General features: G+C 39.1%; 1 protein-coding gene across 1 annotated transcript in view; it reads right to left on the bottom strand.

Moving 5' to 3' along the window:
- The window catches only part of LOC126267308 (JNK-interacting protein 1), a 330,701-nt gene that overhangs the window by 43,368 nt on the left and 266,003 nt on the right, over window positions 1–21,330 (bottom strand). Inside the window, exons 4-5 of the mRNA XM_049972394.1 lie at window positions 13,423–13,539; window positions 1,137–1,316 (exon numbers count right to left, since the gene is read on the bottom strand). Coding sequence (XP_049828351.1) covers window positions 1,137–1,316; window positions 13,423–13,539 — 297 coding nt within the window. The remainder of the gene's footprint in view (window positions 1–1,136; window positions 1,317–13,422; window positions 13,540–21,330) is intronic.

Here is a 21,330-nt window from a genome sequence, read left to right as displayed (position 1 = left end):
CTGTACCGGACACTTAAGACTGTGAATATCAGTACTGATCTTGCCATACATGATTTCATGAGTGTTCTCGTGGGTCTGGGCAGTGCTTGGTGCCTGGCTGCTTCAGTATATTATAAGGTATAAAGCAGATCTTAATGACTGATTCAATGTGGTTGAGTTTCTTTGCATCAGACCCCACTTGTTTTGTTCTCTCTCATGATACATTGTCACATACTGCAGCTAACTCAGCCTAAATTCCCTTTTACATTACAGAATGACTATTTGTCTTTATTTATGGGAAAGAAATTCATTTGATTCTGTTTCCATAGATATCTGCCAAAATTTTTGGTAATGAACCAGCACACAGTTAGGAAGCAAACCTGTGGTTATTCTTTTTATTTCTTGATATTAATTTCTTCCAAAGGTGTTGTCAATTTTAGCTAATATGTCCTTTGTTTCGTGAATCAGGTTATATGTCTTTTAGAAATCTGTTCTAGGTTTCATAGTTATTCAGTGGTCTCTTTTCATCTGAGGGCTTGCAAACTCTGTTGATCAAATACTTACCACTGCATTTCTTAATGGCGAGATAGGTGCTCATAATGTGCAGGTCAGTGTGTTTGGAGATAAGAGACCACTTTAAATTTTAATTTTTACTTTGATCATTTCCAATACGTCTCATCTTGCACATCAGCAAAGGCAACTGGAGCCTAACAATTTTTTAAAAAATATGCTAATTTTATGGAACTGCTTAACTGTTATTGTTATGAAGAAGGTATCTGACAGTAGACTATACATTTGTAAGAGTGACACACTTTTAGAGTAGAATTAGCAAAAATCTTTGTGAAAGAGCTACTTATTATTCATTGGTAGTAGTTCAAAATAGTTTCACGAGATAAACCATGTATTTAGGGAAATCTTAAATCCTGTAAACATATTTAGATCTTTCAGCTTGAGTATGGTTTATAAACATTAGCTGTAAAACACATGCATCTCAGGCAATAAAAATTTATTGGTAGTGAATTACAAGGAAAAATTCATTTCACTATGTCAACTATGTCCTGCCTCCATGCTGAAAATCATGGAGGAATCTTTGTATACTAGGCCAAAAAATATTAAAATTTTCTTAGAATTTAGTGACTGTTAAGAGAGTTTAATACCTTCACACCACAGATCATCAGCCTCTTTTTGTACATATATGGGATCACCAATTTCCACCTCTATCTCATCATGGTGTCGAGGTATAAATTTATGCAGTCCTCTGTGTGTTGCTTCTAGAAGCTCCACTTGTGTGAATGGAACTCCTCCACTACTGCCTGTTGATTCTGGTGAGAGACTGTCTGTAAAAGTATTAAAATTTAACTAATCTAATTTGCAATACATTTTGCTAATTTAATAACATTATGCAATACATAAATTTGAAAATACAACACATACTTTATGTGTCTGACATAAATATAAACTACATCAGGTTTCATAAGATACAAAAGTGATAATTGCAGGAATCAAGCAGTGACTAGTCCCCAAGTTTGCACTCTGTAATTGTAAGTACTCACAAGGTAAGGATCTTGGAGGAATGCTTATAGGTAACCAATATGGATGGACTAATTTATAACCCACATTGCACACAGTGTGGTGAATCCAAGTCAACTATCCTTCAGCTAGATGTATCATGGTCTAGATGTATCATGGGGACTGGCTGACTTCCAGTTTACAGTATTGTAAAATTATGAAAAGAATGGCTAGCCAGTACATAGTGTCAGGGGGCAGAATATTTAGAACTGCCAAAAGATCCGTATGAAGTACAAGACAGCATCCCTTATGCCTTGACTTGTACATGTGTCTGTCATCAGTATGAAGAAATTCACCACTTAGGACAGAGACTGGCGAATCATTATGCCTCATAATTTTACAGTTTTCTCAATTGATCCAACCAACGGTGTTGGCTGGAGTCCTGCTGGCAATCTGTTAGCGTGTGGACTGGTCATGTTGATAACAGGCTCTTTGATTCAAAAAACACTCACATCTGGGCTGAGAAGGCTTTGAGGTGTAGCACTATTTATGTGTGTTGCCAAACTGTTTAGGTCCTGGCGGGCTAGTGTTCTATGAGTAGGGTAATGAAAGACCCTGCTGCCACAAGTGAGTAGTGGTGATCAACTGGCTGATAGTGAAGTTTGATCACCAGATCTGTCTCCAACTGAGTACTTATGGGGCATCATCAGGCAACCCAATGTCATCCACGAACAGCATTAAGTGTCCTTGTATTGGCCAGCCAAGTGCAAGAGCCATGGAATTCCTTCCTACAAACTGACTTGCAGCACTGGTACGACACAATACATGCATGTTTTCTTGCTTGCATTCAACATTCTGGTGGTTACAGTGCTGATTACTGTTCCAGTATTTCCCATTTGCAATGGATTATCTCATACTTACATTAACCTGTGATCTTGCAATGTTAATCACTCATGTTCATTACATAGACAAATATATCCTGAAATTTCATTGCTCTACATTAATTATTATTATTATTATTTTGAGCTGTGTTTTTTTTTGCATCTGTATTAGCATTTACGTGGAAAGTATTATAAAGACCATTGCCCATACTTAAGAATGGGGAAATGAATATCTGAGATTCACATGACCTCATGTAAACAGTGATACATTGAGTGCAAGGGTGGATTACAAAAGTCAGGAGATTTCAACACTTAAGCAATTCTTTCGAGATAGATTACCAACCCAAGATATCAACTTGGAATGAAGATGAAGCTCACTTTTTGTTTGAAAACTGTTGATCTCAGTGTGTTCTGAACTCTGTATTTGAGCAGATGTGTTTGTACCGACATGATCAAAATAAAGGCAATTCATTATAAACGAGCGAGTACTTAATGTTGGGTTCAATATTACCATACGTAACATCTCAATCCCCTCACCGGTGACCCTGCCGCTCACGAATGCTGCTTATGACGCCAGAAATGTGTACTGGAACATTGCCATGGACAAACATTGCAGCAACCCCTTTGTCAGATTTCTATGTCCATCAACTACGCATCGTGCCGCATCTGAATGCAGTGTACAGGAAGTGTAATTAATGTGTAAATTCCTGACACGTTGTCCATTGAAACTGCTCAACACGTCGGTAATTCCACTTCTGGACACTGCAGTGCTCCTTCACTGATTAATTTGGACTATTTTGACTTGCTTTGTGTAATGAATTAACTTTGTGCAGTGCTTCGATACCGGACAATCAAGCCAAACAATGGACTGCAACAAACGGGGACTATGTTACAAATCCCAGTTCGCATGAACTCCAAACTACGGCTAAATTGCATGCCTGGTCGAATTCAGAGGAACAGTTTCGTCAAGGACATCCTACTGATCAATGACAATGCACCAATTACACTGACGACAATGCCGGCTGTTTCTCACTGCAACACTGGACGTGCCACGCCTCCCTCTACACAGCACCTGAGCCGCACTGACTCTGCCCAACCGCTACTGACAGTGACGTCATGGCTGCCACCTGCTGGCTCGACCCAGTCAAAACAAAACAGCTGCGTGACATGTGATCCCGCCATGGCTACCGCACCTACATCTTGTCAACAACTCGCCGACACAATGCACGCTTACTGCCCGGCCATTCACTACTCAATCACGCCCGCAACTTGTTCACCCACCCTAGAAGATGATTTCAGTGGTATCAATGCTGCATACAGCAATGAACATGTTCTCACTCCACCGCCGCTGAGTACTGAGTTTCACATTCACGATCGCACACACGATCTCTTTTACTCAAACTGTGACCTCAATACTGTGCGGCAGACCTTGTCTTGTATACCAGGTTACCCTTTGATAGAGACAGATTCTGGTTTTGACCCTATCTTACTCAATGGTACACAGCAGACTGCTTCATGACATACATTTTCGACTGAACAACTGCAACAGCTACGTGAGCAAATTGCGGCATACAACTTGTTGGTACAAGATCAGTTACACATGCTGCAGCCGACACCGACTGAGCACGACATGCAACGACATGCTCCTATCGTTGTTCTGCCGCCAACTGCTGACGATCCTTTGCCATTACTACCAGCTACAACTAATACCCTGACGATCACGCTATATGGATCTATGTCCCAGATGTCACAACTGTCATCATCACGCTGCCTAAAGTGGACATTCTACGTTACTGATGTGATACAAGCAACTTATTTACGCTGCTGCCACCTTTCCTTGGTAGTTCCAGACACTTTGTTTGTGTGCCACGGCATAACCAGCCGCATTCCAGTGCCACTTGCTTTGCCGCCCTCTTCACTACCTCTGCAATGTACGACCAACACATCTGCCATTTCTGCTTTGACGAGTGAGCATCTCTCCGCTCCGACACACGACCGTGCTGCAGTTTCGCACGAGCAGCTTGCAGCCTTACGACTCGACTGCAGCGTCGACAGTGACAGCACACACACAGCTCCAGTTCCATTGAACTGTGTCGCCTTTCTGCCATGGACCAGTAGTTCATTCGCCGATTTGACTTCTTCATGTTCACATTACGTCTCATCGCCTTCCTGCTCCGACCACGGTTTCACCGACCACGTCCGCCTACCACCACCTCTCACCATCGCCATGCCTCATGCACAGGACTCATGGCCATGGCCCCCAACCTTCGATCACGGCTGTTTTGCACATCAAAACACCAACACTGTCAACACCGCTCGGAACATCCTGCCATCTCCCGCTGTAACAAACTCACCATCCACGGACTCTGAGGTGACGCTTCTGTCTACACCAAAGTCATCTGCCACCTAGGTCAGTCATGTGCAGCTTGCTGTTTTCTCCCCTGCTCTGACGTCAAGTGCCTCTATAACTCCATCATTACCGCGAGTGTTGCTCATCCGCCATCTCTTATGCAACCTGTTAAGCCACAGCATGCTTGCTCCTTTATGTCATACGGCCAATAACAAACTGTTACCAGACATGTTGCACTTACCACAGCGCACGCTGGCAAATACTTTGGCAATACATAGCATTGCATCTTCGACGCACTCCGCACCTTTGATCGGTTCAAAACCCCACTGCGCCACACGGCCTCAGCACGATTATTTTCTCCCCACTGACACGTCGCTGCCTTCTGCTTCCACCATGCCATCAGCAGCATAACACGGTCAACCTGTGGACACCTTCTGCGTCCTTCCCTCCCTTGGTTGTGCCTACCAAGACATCGAGAAAACGGTCCGATCGCACCTCGCACTAGCGCCTGCCGTGACATGATCGGTCACATGCACCTGCACCATCAGGCGCCCGGGTGCGCACGTGCCTCTCACCTCTCATCATCCTTACTCTACTCTGCAGTACTGGTGGGGGCCCTGTGGTGGTTATCAACTGCAAGAGTCGACTGCCTCATCTTTGAGAATGGACTTCTTTGAAAACTGTTGATATCAGTGTGTACTGAACTCTGTATTCGAGTGGAAGTGTTTTTACCGACATGATCAAAATAAAGTTAATTCACTACAAATGAGTGAGTACTTAGTGCTGGGTTCGATATTACTGTACATAACATCTCGATCCACTCAATATACTGTGGGTGTTCACAAGTTTTTAGATTCAGATAAATTTGAGATTGTGAAATTATAGCATCTGCTGTATAACAGTTATGCTTACTAATTAGTTTATACAACTACAGCTACTGCCAATAATAATAAGAGCAGTAATAATGATAATAATTATTATTAAGTTTAGGGCAATAGCAAAATAATGTGTAAGCTTTTGGAACTCTCCATTTTGCATTTTTCTCTAAGTGGGAGTTTTCATGCTTTTCAATTTTTTTGGACGAATGTACTAGATCCCTAACAGATGTATTAGTTCACGAATTTACTTCTGGGCTGAAAATCATATATTATTACACTGCACCCACACAACAGCTGGTGCCAACTATACACTTTCTTATTAAATGTTTGCTGGTAGTCATGATTATTTGATTTTGTCACTCTCTCACATAAAGGATCTGTTCCCAGAGGCCCTGGGCCTTTGCGGCTACCTTTTCCTGGTAATTTACTTTTATGTTTCCAGAATGAGATTTTCACTCTGAATCAGTGTGTGTGCTCATAAAAAACTTCCTGGCAGATTAAAGCTGTCTGCCAAACCAAGACCCGAACTCGGGACCTTTGCCTTTCATGACCAAGCACACTACCGACTGAGCTACCCAAGCACGACTCGTGACCTGTCCTTATAGCTTTTAAAATAAATTTAATGAATTTCATGTTTACACTGCACACAAAGTCCAATTCCCACACAGTAAACAACAAACTGCCAACACAAACTGCCATTTGTGTAAGTGATTAAACTCAAGTAGTAATGTCTACCAACATGGTCAACTGACGAGAATACAAAGGAGGTGCTGAGGCCCATAAGGGACCAAAGCACACCACTGTGATCCCATACTTAACCTCTAATTGTTATCATGGGGTCTGACAGATCCCCAGCACATTAGTTTAGCTAAATTTATATGAACAAAGTTGGTAACACTGCCTGCCATCTAGCTATCCTCTCTCACTTTTGTTTACTTTCTGTCAGCAGTTTTCAGTTCTTGTGTTGCTCATTGTTGGTAGTGTTTGAAACTTATTTACCATATTTACTCGAGTCTAAGCCACACTTTTTCCCATTTTTTTGTAATCCAAAAACCCATCTGCGGCTTAGAATCGAGTGCAAAGTAAGCGGAAGTTCTGAAAAATTTTGGTAGGTGCTGGCACAACTAACTTCTGGCGTCGACTGTATGGAGCGCTACACAGGCATTCCTTGCAGGCACAAAGATGAATACTGGCGCCAAAACCTCTGCATCAGTAAACAAAATAAAAGAAAAGGTAAAAGAATGTAAACATTATGCCATGTATTCTTTCATGTTCGCTGCTATCTCATTTAAATCCTGTCTGCCTAATAAACTACCAAACTAGAGTGACACAACAGCAAATGTAGAAGAATATAAATATCATGTCATGTTTATATTCATATTATTCTTATGCTGAATAAATGAAGCACGGCAACTGGCCAGATTTTTAAATCTAAGATGATTCTAATTTCTGTGAAGAATGTGATGTACTGAAGAGGCATCTGCAAAGATTTTCAAATGGAGAAATTTTTTCGCTAATCTCTCATTCAGAACATCTTCTATCATACACTGTCTATTTATTTCTTGTTGATAATTATCAAAGAAAGCAGCAGTGTAAGTAACAACAAATAACAGTCTCTTGCCATTGTTTCACTTATGAGACAGTTCCTCTCCTTTTTTTATTGTAAGTGTTGGTAGCGTGCACAAAAGCAAGCCCTGCCGTGAGCGGCAACAGGTTGTAAACACTCATTGTCAGAATGCGACAAACAATGCATGACAGTACAATAATGCAGTTTCAGCTTAGAGTGACACACACACCTATAACAAAGAGAATGACACTTATCAGATCAAGGCAAAATAAGCAATCGAATCAAACCAGACTAAGCATGTGAAAAAGAAGGGTACCCATACAAATACGGATGGAGTGCCTGACACATAGCAATGGCTACTTGGTAAAGCTTAACTGTTAAGCGTATGACTCGAACCAAACTATTGTAGGTGTATCTTCATCCATTCGACCTAAATTGTGTCTCATGTTACAATGGATCAACTTTGTTTCGATTTGGAGGTGTGGTCTAAAACTTTTCTCTCCCCTTGAATTTTGAGTCTGAAAATTTCAGGTGGGGCTTAGATTCAGGAAATTTTTTTTTCCTTGATTTCGAGTCTTTTTTTTCAGGTGCGGCTTAGATTCAAGTGCAGCTTAGATTCGAGTGCAGCTTAGATTCGAGTAAATACGGTAGTGGCTGGGGATTTCCTTGACCCCCACATCAATTCCTTTAGAAGATAGTGGTGAAAAAATAGGTATAAATTTCCATACTTATGCTTTCCTGTCAGTTTGAAGCTTTTAAGTTTGGAGTTCTCATTAACTGATTTCATTTCTGCACCATACAATGAAAGAAGAGGCTTCCAATTGCTTCGCTGGGGAAGTTTCAGATGAAGATGCCTCTGAAGATGGAGTGTCTTCTGATTCTGTGTCAGACTACGGTATCGAGTCTGAGCATAATACCATTAGTGAGCAGTCTGGTGATTCACATTGTGCAGATTCAGACCTGACTAATTTTTTGGTAGGTAAAGAGGAGAGTACAAAATGGGGAAAGTTCTGCCAGTCAATGGGTCGAAGATAGAATGAGAAATATCATAACTTATCTCTCTGGAGTAAAGGGATTGGGAAAGACATGTAAATCTCCCAATGACTGTTTCTCTGCACTAAAAGATACCTCCCTTATTAATCCTATTACAGTCGTAAAAACATAAAAATTCATAAATACAAGGAAAATAATAAAAATGATAGGACTGCATATTTCACTGGTGATATTGAAGTAAAAGTCATCAGTGGACTTCTGATGTTATAATGATCTATTCACTCAGATCACCAAAACTTGCCCGAATTGTGGAATACACAGGGAATGGGAATTCAAGTTTTTCCAACAACAATCAGTTTGAATCATTTTCAGTTTCTTCAGAGGTACATTCATTTTGATGATGAATACTCGATGACAGCATAAACAACAAGACAAACTGGCATCAGTTTGGTTTACATACGAACATTTCATACACAACTGCAGAGCCAATTACATACCTTCTGAATATTTGACAGTAGATGAGCAACTTGTTCCATTCAGAGGTCGCTGTAGCCAAGTATGGCCTCAAGGTCTTCTCTCTAACAGATGTGAAAACATGGTACACTACTTCCATGAAAATTTACATTGGAAATCAACATAATGTCCCATACAAGTTGTTCACCATGGTTATGAGACTGGTAGAACCACTGAGTGGCATAGGTTGGAACATAAATGGAGATAACCAGTTTTCTAGTATTCCCCTCATTCTAAGATTGTTGGAGGAAAATCTGACATATGTCAGAACACTGAAGAATGAGCTAGAGGTCCTTCCTCAATTTGTCGCTAAGAAGAGAGATGTGAAATCCACAATGTTTGGCTTTCTAAACCACTTCATTTCGCTCTCCTATGTCCCAAAGAAGAATACAACTGTGCTGTTAATTTCTTCTATCCACTTTGAAGATACATCAATAGACCCTACCTCTGGTGTAAACAAGAAGCCAAACATATCACATTCTACAATGATACAAAAGGGAGGGGGGGGGGGGGTTGATGTAGTGGACAAGTTGTGTGCCACATACTCAACTGCAAGGAAGTGCAGTAGACAGTCTCTGACGAGATTCTTTTGAATAATTGATCTAGCTGGAATCAACAGCATTCCAATTTTCAAAGCAATAACCCTGAAAAAATGGCAAGAAAGGATTTTCTTTGGCAAATTGGATTTGGCTTGGTGCAAGGCCAGCTAAAGAAGAGGGCAATGGATTGCTTACCCAGAGAAACACACTAAAGGACAGATCTAATTTTGTGGATCAACATCTGCTGTCAATGATAAACCAGCACAAGAAGTGTCAACTGCTAAAAGAAGGTGCATCATCTGTCCTGGAAATAAGAATGTAAAACCTCGATTTAATTTCATCAGTGTGGAAGATGTAAGTGCATGAAACATTAGCTTACTGTCTGTGATCAGTGTCTGAATGGTAATTGTAAAGAGTCATCAGAAGAAGACTGTTGAAACACTGAATGTTCAGTTTATATTGTGTAAACATAGCTGTAGGTATTACCTGGTTTCTAATGTAATAAAATGCATATTTTTTCAAACAAGCAATAACTGATTCAATTTCATAATTTATATAGTTGCCTCTAGATTATTTTGTATTAAATAACCTAGTTATTAATATTCTAAATTAATTAACACATCATGGGGATCTACTGGATGCTGTGTTACCACCTGTGAAAAATAATACCATGTTAGCAAAGTAAAGTTAAGTGAATATCAGAGAAATCAGTGACGCAGCTTTTGTTAATTTTCATATATACTATGTGGGCCTACAGCACTGATAAACCTGACTCACCATAGGATCAACACATTTCAGAAGCATGAATAAATGCTACAATCTCACAATCAATAGTGATGTGCTTTAGGCCCTTATGATTCTCACCACCTCAAATGGATTACTGTATGATAAAATTCATGACATAATATACTGTAACTCATTTAGAAACCCACAAAATATGTTTACTGTCAGTAAAATTTTAACATATACTGTCATCTGACCTAATTCTACTATATAGTGAGTGAATTGTTTATCCAAGGAGCGTGCTGTCACCTAGCAGGGTTTATGCTGAGCAAACAGAGATGAAAGTCTGACACAGTGTATTATCACCTGGTGACAGTGACATAAAACTTCTCTTTGAGTGGCAAGGGCTAGCTGTCCACATCATGATGCTTGCACATTGTTTATCAAATCTGTACGTATCTGCCCATAAGCCAATTACATCACATGAGTTGTGCATGCAAAAAGCTCCCTACACCGTGCACAATTGAAGGTGTGCTTGCAAGCATGATTCCAAGTTTCACAGAGTCTAGAGGAGTAGTAGTGTGGTAGATTTAAGTGCTGCATCTTTAAGATCACAGCATCTATGTTATGTTTAAGAGCTTTCCATGAAAAATAACCAATAAATCAAAAATATGCCAAAAATTAGGGTGTTCACACGCTTTTGAGCTCTTACACAGTAGCCAACACTGACTAATCAAGTTCTTGTATTACTATAACTGGTATAAAAAATTACAGGACCATACTCCTTGCAGGTAAAAAAAAATAATTATAAAATAATATATAATTCAGAAAATAAAAGTGAAAGGATGTGGCATGGCACCAAAAAAAAAAAAAAAAAAAAAAAAAAAGACCGGAAAGGGTAGACAAGTATGACATGTGGTTATAAAATAATGGGACTAATGCTGTCACAGAGTAAGTATGCATGCACCAAAGATGAAAGACCAGCAGCTGTGAAGTATGATACCTTCTCAGTCAAATACATCTCGGGTGTCTGTGAACAAATCAGTATGGCCATGAGCTTCATTTTCGTAAGAGTAGTTATTTTGTTATGCAGAAAAATGATAAGTGTAATAACAGAGCAAGGAATTATCATGAAGTTTCATGTGAAACTTGGAAAAATTGCTACTGAAACCAGCCTTTCACTTAAAGAAGTGCATGGTGAAGACTATTTATCATGTATGTGAATTTTTGAGTGGTTCAAGTGTTTCCAAGATGGCGAAAAGATGTTGAAGGTAACTTACACCCAGGACAACCTACAGCATCAAAAACGGATGAAAATATTGAAAAAGCAGGTAACCTGATTTGACCTGGCCATCAGTTAAGTATTTGATTGATTTCTGCAACTATAGGAATTGACAAAGAATGAATAAGTCAAATTAACTATAACCAAATTACCATGCAAAAAGTGTGTGTGAAACTGGTACCAAAAATTCTCACAACTGAACAAAAAGTAGCTCATGAAAATGTTTACACTGACACTTTGAATACCATTGACAATGACAAAATTTCTTGAAAAGAGTGATAACATGTGACAATTCTTGGTTTTTCTCTTATAATACAGAAACTTAGAGTCAGTCTGTGCACTGATAGGGACCATCTTTGCCGAAAGCTAAAGAAGCTCTAATGAACAAATCAAGATTCAAAGAAATGACGATTTTTTTTTTTTTTTAATATCCATAGAATTGTGTATCTTCAGTTGGCTCCTGAAGATCAGACTATTAATTAACATTACTACCTCAAGATTCTTGCTAAACTCCATGAGAAAATGAGGAAAAAATGGCCTAAATTGTAGAAGAACAAGTCATGGGTTCTGCATCAATACAATGCTCTGGATTATAACACATTGTCTGTTAAGAGGTTTTTAGTGAAGTACAGCATTCCAGTGTTAGACCACCTACCTTATTCAACTGACCTAGCACCATGTGACTTATCTATTCCCAAGTCAAATCTGCATTGAAAGGAACAAGATTTCAGTCTATTGAAGCAGCGAAAGGAAAAGTGGCACATGTCATGGAGAACACAGAAGAAGGCTTCCATCAACGGAAAATTCACTTGGAGTGTTATAGGGATTGAGGAGGGGAGTATGCTGAGAGGGACTATAATTAAATATGTATATTTTTCAGATAAAGTATTTTACAATGATTGTTCCATCATTTTATAGTCACACATTGTATAATGACATACCAAACAAAGATGGGGGTAGAATAATAGAAAATCCTCAAGAATTGGTGAATTTTGTAAATGACTATTTACCTAGTATTGCACAGAAATTGAAACAAAATATTCCTAAATAATTAGTAGAAGTAGTAGTTGAGGTCAATGTAAAGAACTGTTAAAAAAAGGTATCTTTATTACAGAAGATGAGTACATCTACCAATCTCTTCTGCATATCAGGAGAAACATTAATAAATGTTTCAGAAATAGCTCAGCACACCATCAAGGAATAAGTGCCTGTTTGGATGTAAATTTACCAAAGAAAAACCAACATAAAACTCTGAAGAGCATTTTCTATTAGGAAACAAAATTGTATAACAACTGCCCAAGGTGATGAGAAAGATCACTAAAACACATGGTCAATAATTAAACAGTTTAATTGCAACAACCTTGTCACATTACACTGCTTTTCCAACAATTACATTGCTTTTCATTCTCCTGGATTCAGCACCCCACTCATCATAAGGGATGCTGACTCAGTTTTCAGGTGGACTGAAAGGAGAACTTTATGACGTACATGAGGCACAATATCACATTTACAGGCATAGAATCAGTTTTCTGTGCAAGGTGCATAGCAGCGTGTTTGTGGTTGAGGAGTCACTAGCATGTATCCTTGGTACATGCAACAATGAAGTGTGAAACTACATTTATATTGTAAGTTATCTGGAGCAAATAATGAGTACATCAAAGAATACTGTACAACAGGAACCAACCAGATGAGACAGTGCAGTTGTTAAAACACTGATCTCATATTCAGGAGGACCCAGTTTGCTTTGTCTGGCAATCCTGATTTAAGTTCTCCATGATTTTTCCTAAATCAAACATTTAGGCAAATGCCATGTTGGTTCCTTCATTAAGGCCACAGCCAAACACCTACTCTATTCTCATAAAAGAATATTTGTATATTCTACATGTATGTATATTTTTGAGCAATTGATTTTCAATCTATTATGATGAAAAATCTCATATCATTTTAAGATGAATATATAAATAAACAAACCTCTTATTACAGCTGCCCTGTTGAGCCAGTCCACAGTTTAAGGTAAGGTAAAAGAAGGAAGGCCATGCCTGGTAATGCACTCAGATTCCAAACAAATAGATGCAATTCCTAATTTACTAAGTTATATTTCATCATTGTAATGAAATCTGGTACTATGTTCAGTGAATAATTAGGCCGTTCTGTGTACTATTAACAATGAATACATCAGAATACCTTAAATATTACTGCAAAACTCACCATTGAGCATAGGTTGTGGTGATGTAGACTTCGGTCCATCTGGGGAATGTGCTGTTGAATTGCCTGAATCAACATCAGTGCTGTGGAACCGTTCAGAATCAGGTGAACTATCCTCATCTAAAAAGAAAGATAAAAAATCAGTCTGTGTTACAAGCATGTCAAGATGAAGTTTTACACAATTAACTGTAAACACCTTGTACAAATCAATTAAATTTGATTAAGACTAAAGCAGTCTGATACTATCTAAACTGACTGGTGTGAATATCTTAAATATTTATTTTTGTTGTACTACTCATCTGATGGCAATCTGTCCCAGTTTCTGAAAAGAGTTGAAAGTGTCAGGCAACTAGATAAATCTAAAACCCAGATTATGTCGTAATTTTAATCACATCAACATCTTGGCAACAGTTCAGTGTGGGATGAAATCTGTCGCCAGATTCAACTATTGGTCCTCAACACTGCAGTATATGCAAACTGTGCATGGGGTCCACCAAACTTCTTAGAATGTTTTGCACTTTCATTCATGAAAAAAAAAAGATTTTATGTTGTGTAACAAGAGGATTAATGTCTTTGCTCAACAATATTCTCTTGATGAACCTTCCTGAACATGTTAAAGTACCTTCAGAGTCCACATAGGAAAAATTTCCCATTAGTCAGCAGAAGTCACCAACCAGATGCTGATGATTGAAATCAAGAGAGAATCTTACACTAGCATTTACCAGTTGTGTTTTTATATGCATCTAAAAAGACATGGAAAGTGACCAAAACGTCACACAAGATTTCTCTAAATACTTCACGACACCAAAAAAAATTACCAAATCTTTTACCATGAATTTATGTGAAACATGGGCAGTTGATACCAGCACTAATGATAATTGCCCTAGTTCTAACTGAATAGAACAATGAAGCAAACACTATACTAACAACAATGCTGCTAACATGCTTTCCATGTTTTCAAGTATCACACAGTTCTATATTTTTAGTATATCAGAAATGCAATTGCCAATCTAATTCTCTTGGTGCCTTAGGCCTGAGCTTATGGTGTATAGGGGCATGACAAAAGGGCTTCAAGGTTGATCTGTGGCAGAGGGACAATGGGTACATTGGAATCAGGTGGAGGTAGTAGACGAAGCTGGTCGAGATGGCTCTGTGGCAGAGGGACAATGGATACATTGGAATCAGGTGGAGGTAGTAGATGAAGCTGCTCGAGATGGCTCTGCCATGTGGAGATCCTCCTCAAATGTGTGAATTCTGTGCTGGATGGCATCATTTTTGTGTTGCAGATGGCTGTTCATCATTTGTGTCAAAATAAAGCTGTTGTAGTATCTGAATTCGCAAGAAGGCAGTCCTGAAGATACCAGTGACTGTTGTGTGGGTGGGGGTTTGTTGTGACAGTCCACAGGTTGTCTCTCTGGCTGACAGTAGTGATGTCAGGGTCAGCAGAGGTTGGATAAGACTGGCATTCTCATCTGCATTATTAATGAAATTTTCAATGTTGAATGATGGAAAATACCCTATTTGCAAATTTAGGATGTGCATCCAGTGGCCGTAGCTCATATGTAATAATGGTCAGCTGAAATTGCAGAGGAAGCCTGACAACCTATAATGTCCATAACATGTGGTTGGGCATGAGGTGCAAATTATTTGAATGCATAACTGATACAATGTTTGCAATGGAGACCTGTCCTTAAATTTTCATTGTAGATGAATATTTAAAGGGTGAGAATTACTGGAGCAGGTTAGGGACACACAAGTTACTGAAGTGGCATCCAGTCAAAAGAGACGCACCAGGCAAGAGACTGAGCATAAGCCCAACCTAGTAAAGGATATTGGCTGAGTTTTTCAGAAAGGGATTAATCATTATAGGGGCAGGCTCATTTGTGTATACTCCCACAGCATCATGATCATCTGCTAGCACAAAGGTCAGTACCACAATTTCTGCTTGTTCTCCTGATGTGGGTGTGTGCTCTTCCACACTAGAGTGGTTGGTGCTGAGTGCCAATAAAAAGAGAATGGTTCATAAGATCAAAACTACATCTGTCCATTTGATATGTCACAGACTGCATAGACTACTGCCAACCCACTTGACCTCACGAAGGCAGTGGCCAAGAAATACATACCAGTTGGCATCATGTGGCCCTCAAACAAATCTTGGGCTTTGCCATTCATATTAGTTCCAAAAGAAGATGGATATGTCAGGTTGTGTGGTGATTACAGAGCTGTCAGTGCTTGTACCATGTTGGGCAGATATCCAGTTTCAATCATCCCTGTCTTCACATATTATCTTGATTTCCAAAAAGCATTTTACTCAGTACCACACTTATTCTTAATGTTGAAAGTCTGATAATATGGGTATCAAGTGAAATTTATAATTGGATTGAGGACTTTTTGGTAGGGAAGACACAACATGTTATCTTGGATGGAGAGTCTTTGCCAGATTTAGAAGTAACTTCCAGTAATCCCCAGGGTAGTGTGTTGGGACCCTTGCTGTTCACATAGATACTAAAGACCTTGAAGGCAACATTAACAGTAAAATCAGACTTTTTTGCAGATGATGCAGTTATCTATAATGAATACTATCTGAAAGAAGCTGCATAAATATTCTCTCAGATCTCGATAAAATTTCAAAATGGTGCGGAGATTGGCACTTGCTTTAAATGTTCAGAAATGTAAAATTTTGCACTTCACAAAATGAAAAAAAACCATGGTATCATATGACTATGATATCAGTGTCACTGTTGGAATCAGACAACTCATACAAATACCTGGGTGTAACACTTCATAGTGATATGAAATGGAAAGATCACATAGATTCAGCCATGGGTAACACAGGTGGTTGTCTTCAGTTTATTGGTAGAATACTGGGGAAGTGCAATCAATCTACAAATGAGAGTGCTTACAAATCATTCATGTCACCAGTTCTAGAATATTACTCAAGTGTGTGGAAGATGAACTAGACAGGACTATCCGGGGATATTCAACATATACAAAGAAGGGCACCACAAATCATCACAGGCTTGTTTAATCCATGGGAGAGTGTCACAGAGACACTGAAGGAACTGAACTGAAAGACTCTTTATGGGAGGTGTAAATTATGTCAAGAAAGTCTGTTAACAAAGTTTCAAGAACTGGCTTTAAATGATTACTCTAGGAATATATTACAGCCCCCTACATATTAATCACGTGGGGATGTGAAAATAAGGTTAGAATAATTACTGCACACAAAGAGGCATTCAAAAAACCATTCTTGTCATGCTCCTTATGTGAATGGAACAAGGAGAAACTCTAATAACTGGCACAATACCATCTGCTGTGCAGCTCATGGTGGTTTTGAAGAGTGTAGATGTAGATGCAGATGTAGATGTACCATACTGGCAGATGTAAACTTATTTAGACTTTGTAAATGAAGTCCACTTTTGAATGTATTAAAGAGTGTCTTGTCCAAGTCATTACTCTAGTGTACGCTCTCCCTGATATCCAGTTTGTAATAACAACAGAATCAAGTGACACGCTATTGGCATTGTCATGTAACAAGAGGTAGGGTATGTTCAACAGCCACTCCATTTTTTCTTATAGAAGCTCCCATCTTTGCAATGCAAGTGGTCAGTATATGGCGGAGAGCTTCTAGCTGTTTATGAAGCAGTACATTATTTCTGGCAAGATATCAGGGGATGTCACCTGATTATTTACATGGACCACTGACTGCTCACAGATTCTGTGCAAGCCATACAAGGACATTTGCCCATGATGGTTTTGTCACCAAAACAATGTCATACAGTTCATCACCAACATCCATCATAAGAAATGTGTGTAAAATGGCGTGGCAGAATACCTCTTGTGCATCAATGCTATGTCATTCCACTTCATCTATGTTTGGTTCATGGAAGAACAGCAGCAAGACCAGCAGTTACAGGCTTTTCTTTATGACTCCTCCATGAACCTCCAGGTTGAACTTCAGCCATTCCTGGCGTGACCACTCTGAAATTCTGTCTGTGATGTCTCACAAAAATGGACATCCCAGTGTTTCTCAAACTTACTGCAATGTCATCTTCAACCAGTTACATAACTTGGCACATCCCAACATCTGAGTGTTGCCCTGAAAGTAATGCACCACATTTTTTTTTGTTCAGGCAAGAACAATGAATGTGACACATTATGTACATTCTATTTGAAGTCTCCTGAGTGAGAGCACCAAGTTTCCATCTGACAGATAGCATAGCTGCAGGACAGTTTCAAAATGGCATCTGTAGGTAATGTACATTACAAGCAATGTGCCATCATCGAATTTCTCACTGCAGAGAAAGAAACTGTGGGGAATAGTCACAAACACTTGTGCAAAGTCTATAGAGCGTCTGCTGTTGACAGAAGTACAGTTAGTTGGAGGGTGAGGCCATCAGAAGGTGGTTCAGTGGAGCTCCACAATTTTCAGCGGTTGGTGAGACCATCCAAGGCTGTCACACCTGACATGTTGCAGTGAGCTAATGTTGTCATTCATAGGGACAGATGCATTATGACTTGGTAGTTGGTGATGCATCTGTCAATCAGAAAAGGAAGTGTAGATGCAATTATCTGCACCCTTGGATATTCAAAAGTATGTGCAAGATAGGTCCTATGGTGTCTAACTGTGGATCACAAATTGTACAGAAAAAACATTTGTCTTTATTTGTTGCAAAGTTTTGAAGCAGAGAGGGAGGCCTTCTTGTCTCAGTTTGTGACTGGCAATGAAACCTGGGTTTACCATTTTTAGCCCAAAACAAAATGACAGTCAATGGAATGGCATCATTCCTATTCCCCACAGGAAAAAAATTCAAACCAACTGCTTCCACTGGTAAGATCATGATCACCATGTCCTGGGACTGTGAAGGTGTGATTCTCATTGATGTGATGCCAAGAGGCAGTGCCATTAATTCAGAAGCATATGTCAACACATTAATTCTCACTATGTTCAATAAAGAATTGCTGAAGAAAAAAATGTAGTGTGTTACTATCTGGGCAACCCTCATACATCCAACCACAATCTTGGTGAAGGACCATTTCATATGGCCTGATGTGAAGAAGGATTGTAAGCTCTTGATTTGTACATGCATTCCATGCCAAAGGAAGACAATCTCACAACATGCTCAACCACCATAGATTGCTTTGAAGTCCCAGAAGGATGTTTCCATCATGTGCATGTCAATCTTGTGGGCCCACTACCCATTTCTGATGGATATTGGTACATTCTGTTGGCAATTGACCATGTCACTCAACAGATGGAAGCTGTACCACGTAAAGACATTACAGTAGAATCCACTCTTAAAACCTTTATCAAAACATGGACTTTGCTCTTCAGATGTTCCATGTCCATAATGGCTGACTAAGGTCAGTAGTCTGACTTTGACCTTTTCATTGAGCTGTGCTACCCACTGAGTTAGAATGAAACCATATAAGGCATAATCAAAAAGTTTGCATTTTGGGGCACTTATGCAGCATATATGCATCTCAGCATGATTCTGATGTGGATATATATGCACCAACATGTAGACAAGGATTAGTGTGGTATTCATGATTTCCAGATGTGTGTGCAGTAAATGCAGAAATGTGAACTATGAAGATGATGATATCAAATGCATACAAATGGGACCAACATGCTATTATCATTTCTAAGGCTTCAGAAGGACAAACACCATTGGAGAACAAAGAATGTGTACAGAACAGCATGTCTGTCAAAAACTACCACTGTGGAATTATGCAACAAGTTCCCTGGAGGTCTTAGTTTGACAAAAGACTCCAGTCAAACTGGGAGGCCAGCCTCATCCATTAGGGACAAGTGGCACACACTTGAAAACCTGCCCTATAGTCCTGAAATCATCCCATGTGATTATCATACCTTTGGTCTCTTAAAAAAGGCCTTGAAGGGTCATTGATTCCTGTCGGATGAGGCTGTGTAGCAAACAGTTACAGCCTTCTTAATGCAGTAGGAGATGGTGTTTTACTGAATGGACATTTTCAACCTAGTGCATATAGTGGGATTCTTGTCTCAAAGCTCACAGCATTCTTGCCTGACTGGCATACCAATTCTGGACTGTACAGCAGTTGAATGGAGAACTCTTTGATCGCCTCTTAAATCACCAATGGAGCAATGGGTTTGTTGAGCAAAGCCATAGCAGACTCTGGACAGAGGCACTACTCTGGATACTCCTTGAGGTGTGTAAGGCTCAAAAATATAGTCTTGGAGCTTTGCTTCCTGACATTTTGTGTGTCAAAGTGCTCTTGTTGCCTACTGACTTTGTGTTCCAACAATTGTTACTACATCTTCCAACCTGCCTGATCTGGTCTTGTGAGTAAAAGGCCACATCACCTGTCTCCACATACGTCACCCTTTTCTTCATACTGTACCTAATGGATTCCTCCACAAGATTCAGAAAGATTGTGATGTTACATGATGATACAGTCCGAACAGCCCTGTAACCCCCAATCTTGGGTCCCCTCATGATACTTTGATGGAACGACCATACGTTTGGCATTCTATTACATCGAAAACCTATGAAGATGTGTATAAATTTTGTCTAGATCTAGGTAATTTAAGTCATTGAGCTGCCACAGACAGACAGGAACATTTCACGTGTGAGAACCAATAGGAGCAGGAACTTAAGCAAAGAAAACTTGCTAACATTTAGTGAGCAGTTACGTGAGAAAACATGGCCTTTTGATCACTGTAAGTCAAGTGAAGAAAACTTTGAGAAATTCCTAAATAGTTTTCTTAGTGGCTTTAATGAAACATTTCCACCTAGACTCTGCAGCAATAAAATAACAAATAAAGTGGATTACTCAGGGCATAAAAATTTCCAGTGTTAGGAAAAGGCAACTGCACAGAGAACTAAAACATAATAAATATATTGATTTCATTAAATGTGTTAGACTCTATATAACCATATTGAAAAGAGTTGTCAAGACAGCAAAACAACTGGCAAATAACAGGCCAATTTTAAATCATAAAATAAGACAAAGGCTGTGTGGTCAGTAATTAAATCTGAGTTAGGTGTTAAAGCCTGTAACCATGAAATTTCAAAAATTGAAATTGAAGGAAATACTCTTGTAAATCCAACTCAAATACCAGAGTACTTTAATGAATTCTCTATAAATGTAGCAGAGTCTGATGTAGATGTAAAAGATTATCACAACAAAATAAAACTCTGAAAACTTTACAAAGTCCTTAAAAGTTTCTGTGGAGGATGTAGAAAATGCAATTCCAACATTAAGAAACAAAAAATCTGCAGGTTGGGATGGAATACCCACCAGAGTTATTAAAGTGGTACACAACAGAATTGCAAACCCACTAGCTCAAACAATAAATCAATGTTTTGAAGGGGGCTGTTTTCCTGAGGTACTGAAAGATGCTGAAGTCAAACCACTCTTCAAGAAGGGATCAAGACAGATCATGGGAAATTACTGCCCTATCTCAATTCTCCCAGTCCTATCTAAAATACTTGAAAAACTTGCTGTTGCACAAATTCAAAGCTTCATTGCAAAATATTCTTTTATTCTAAACAATCAGTTTGGTTTTCAGGAGAGGAAAAACACCATAGATGCAGTAAACAGTTTCACTGAGAAAATAAGTACATCATTAGACAAAAGAAATAAGGTGGCAGGAATTTTCTGTGACCTCACAAAGGCGTTTGATTCAGTAAACCATGTAGTGCTTGTTTACAAATTTAAAAAGTATGGAATTAGCAGCAGTGCCCTACAATGGCTTAAATCCTATTTATCCAACAGAAAGCAAAGACTTAGCATCTCTTCAAATGGCACATATCATTTTTCTGACAGGAAACAAATATCACAGGGTGTCCCACAAGGCTCCATACTAAGCTCAGTCCTATTTATCTTCTATGTTAATGACTTAGCATTAAATAACAGCTCCCCATCAGT

Source organism: Schistocerca gregaria, chromosome 4, assembly GCF_023897955.1.
Source record: "Schistocerca gregaria isolate iqSchGreg1 chromosome 4, iqSchGreg1.2, whole genome shotgun sequence".
NCBI classification, from domain to species: Eukaryota; Metazoa; Arthropoda; class Insecta; order Orthoptera; family Acrididae; genus Schistocerca; species Schistocerca gregaria.
Note: the sequence above shows the minus strand (reverse complement) of the source record. Positions and strands in the feature narration are given on the sequence as shown.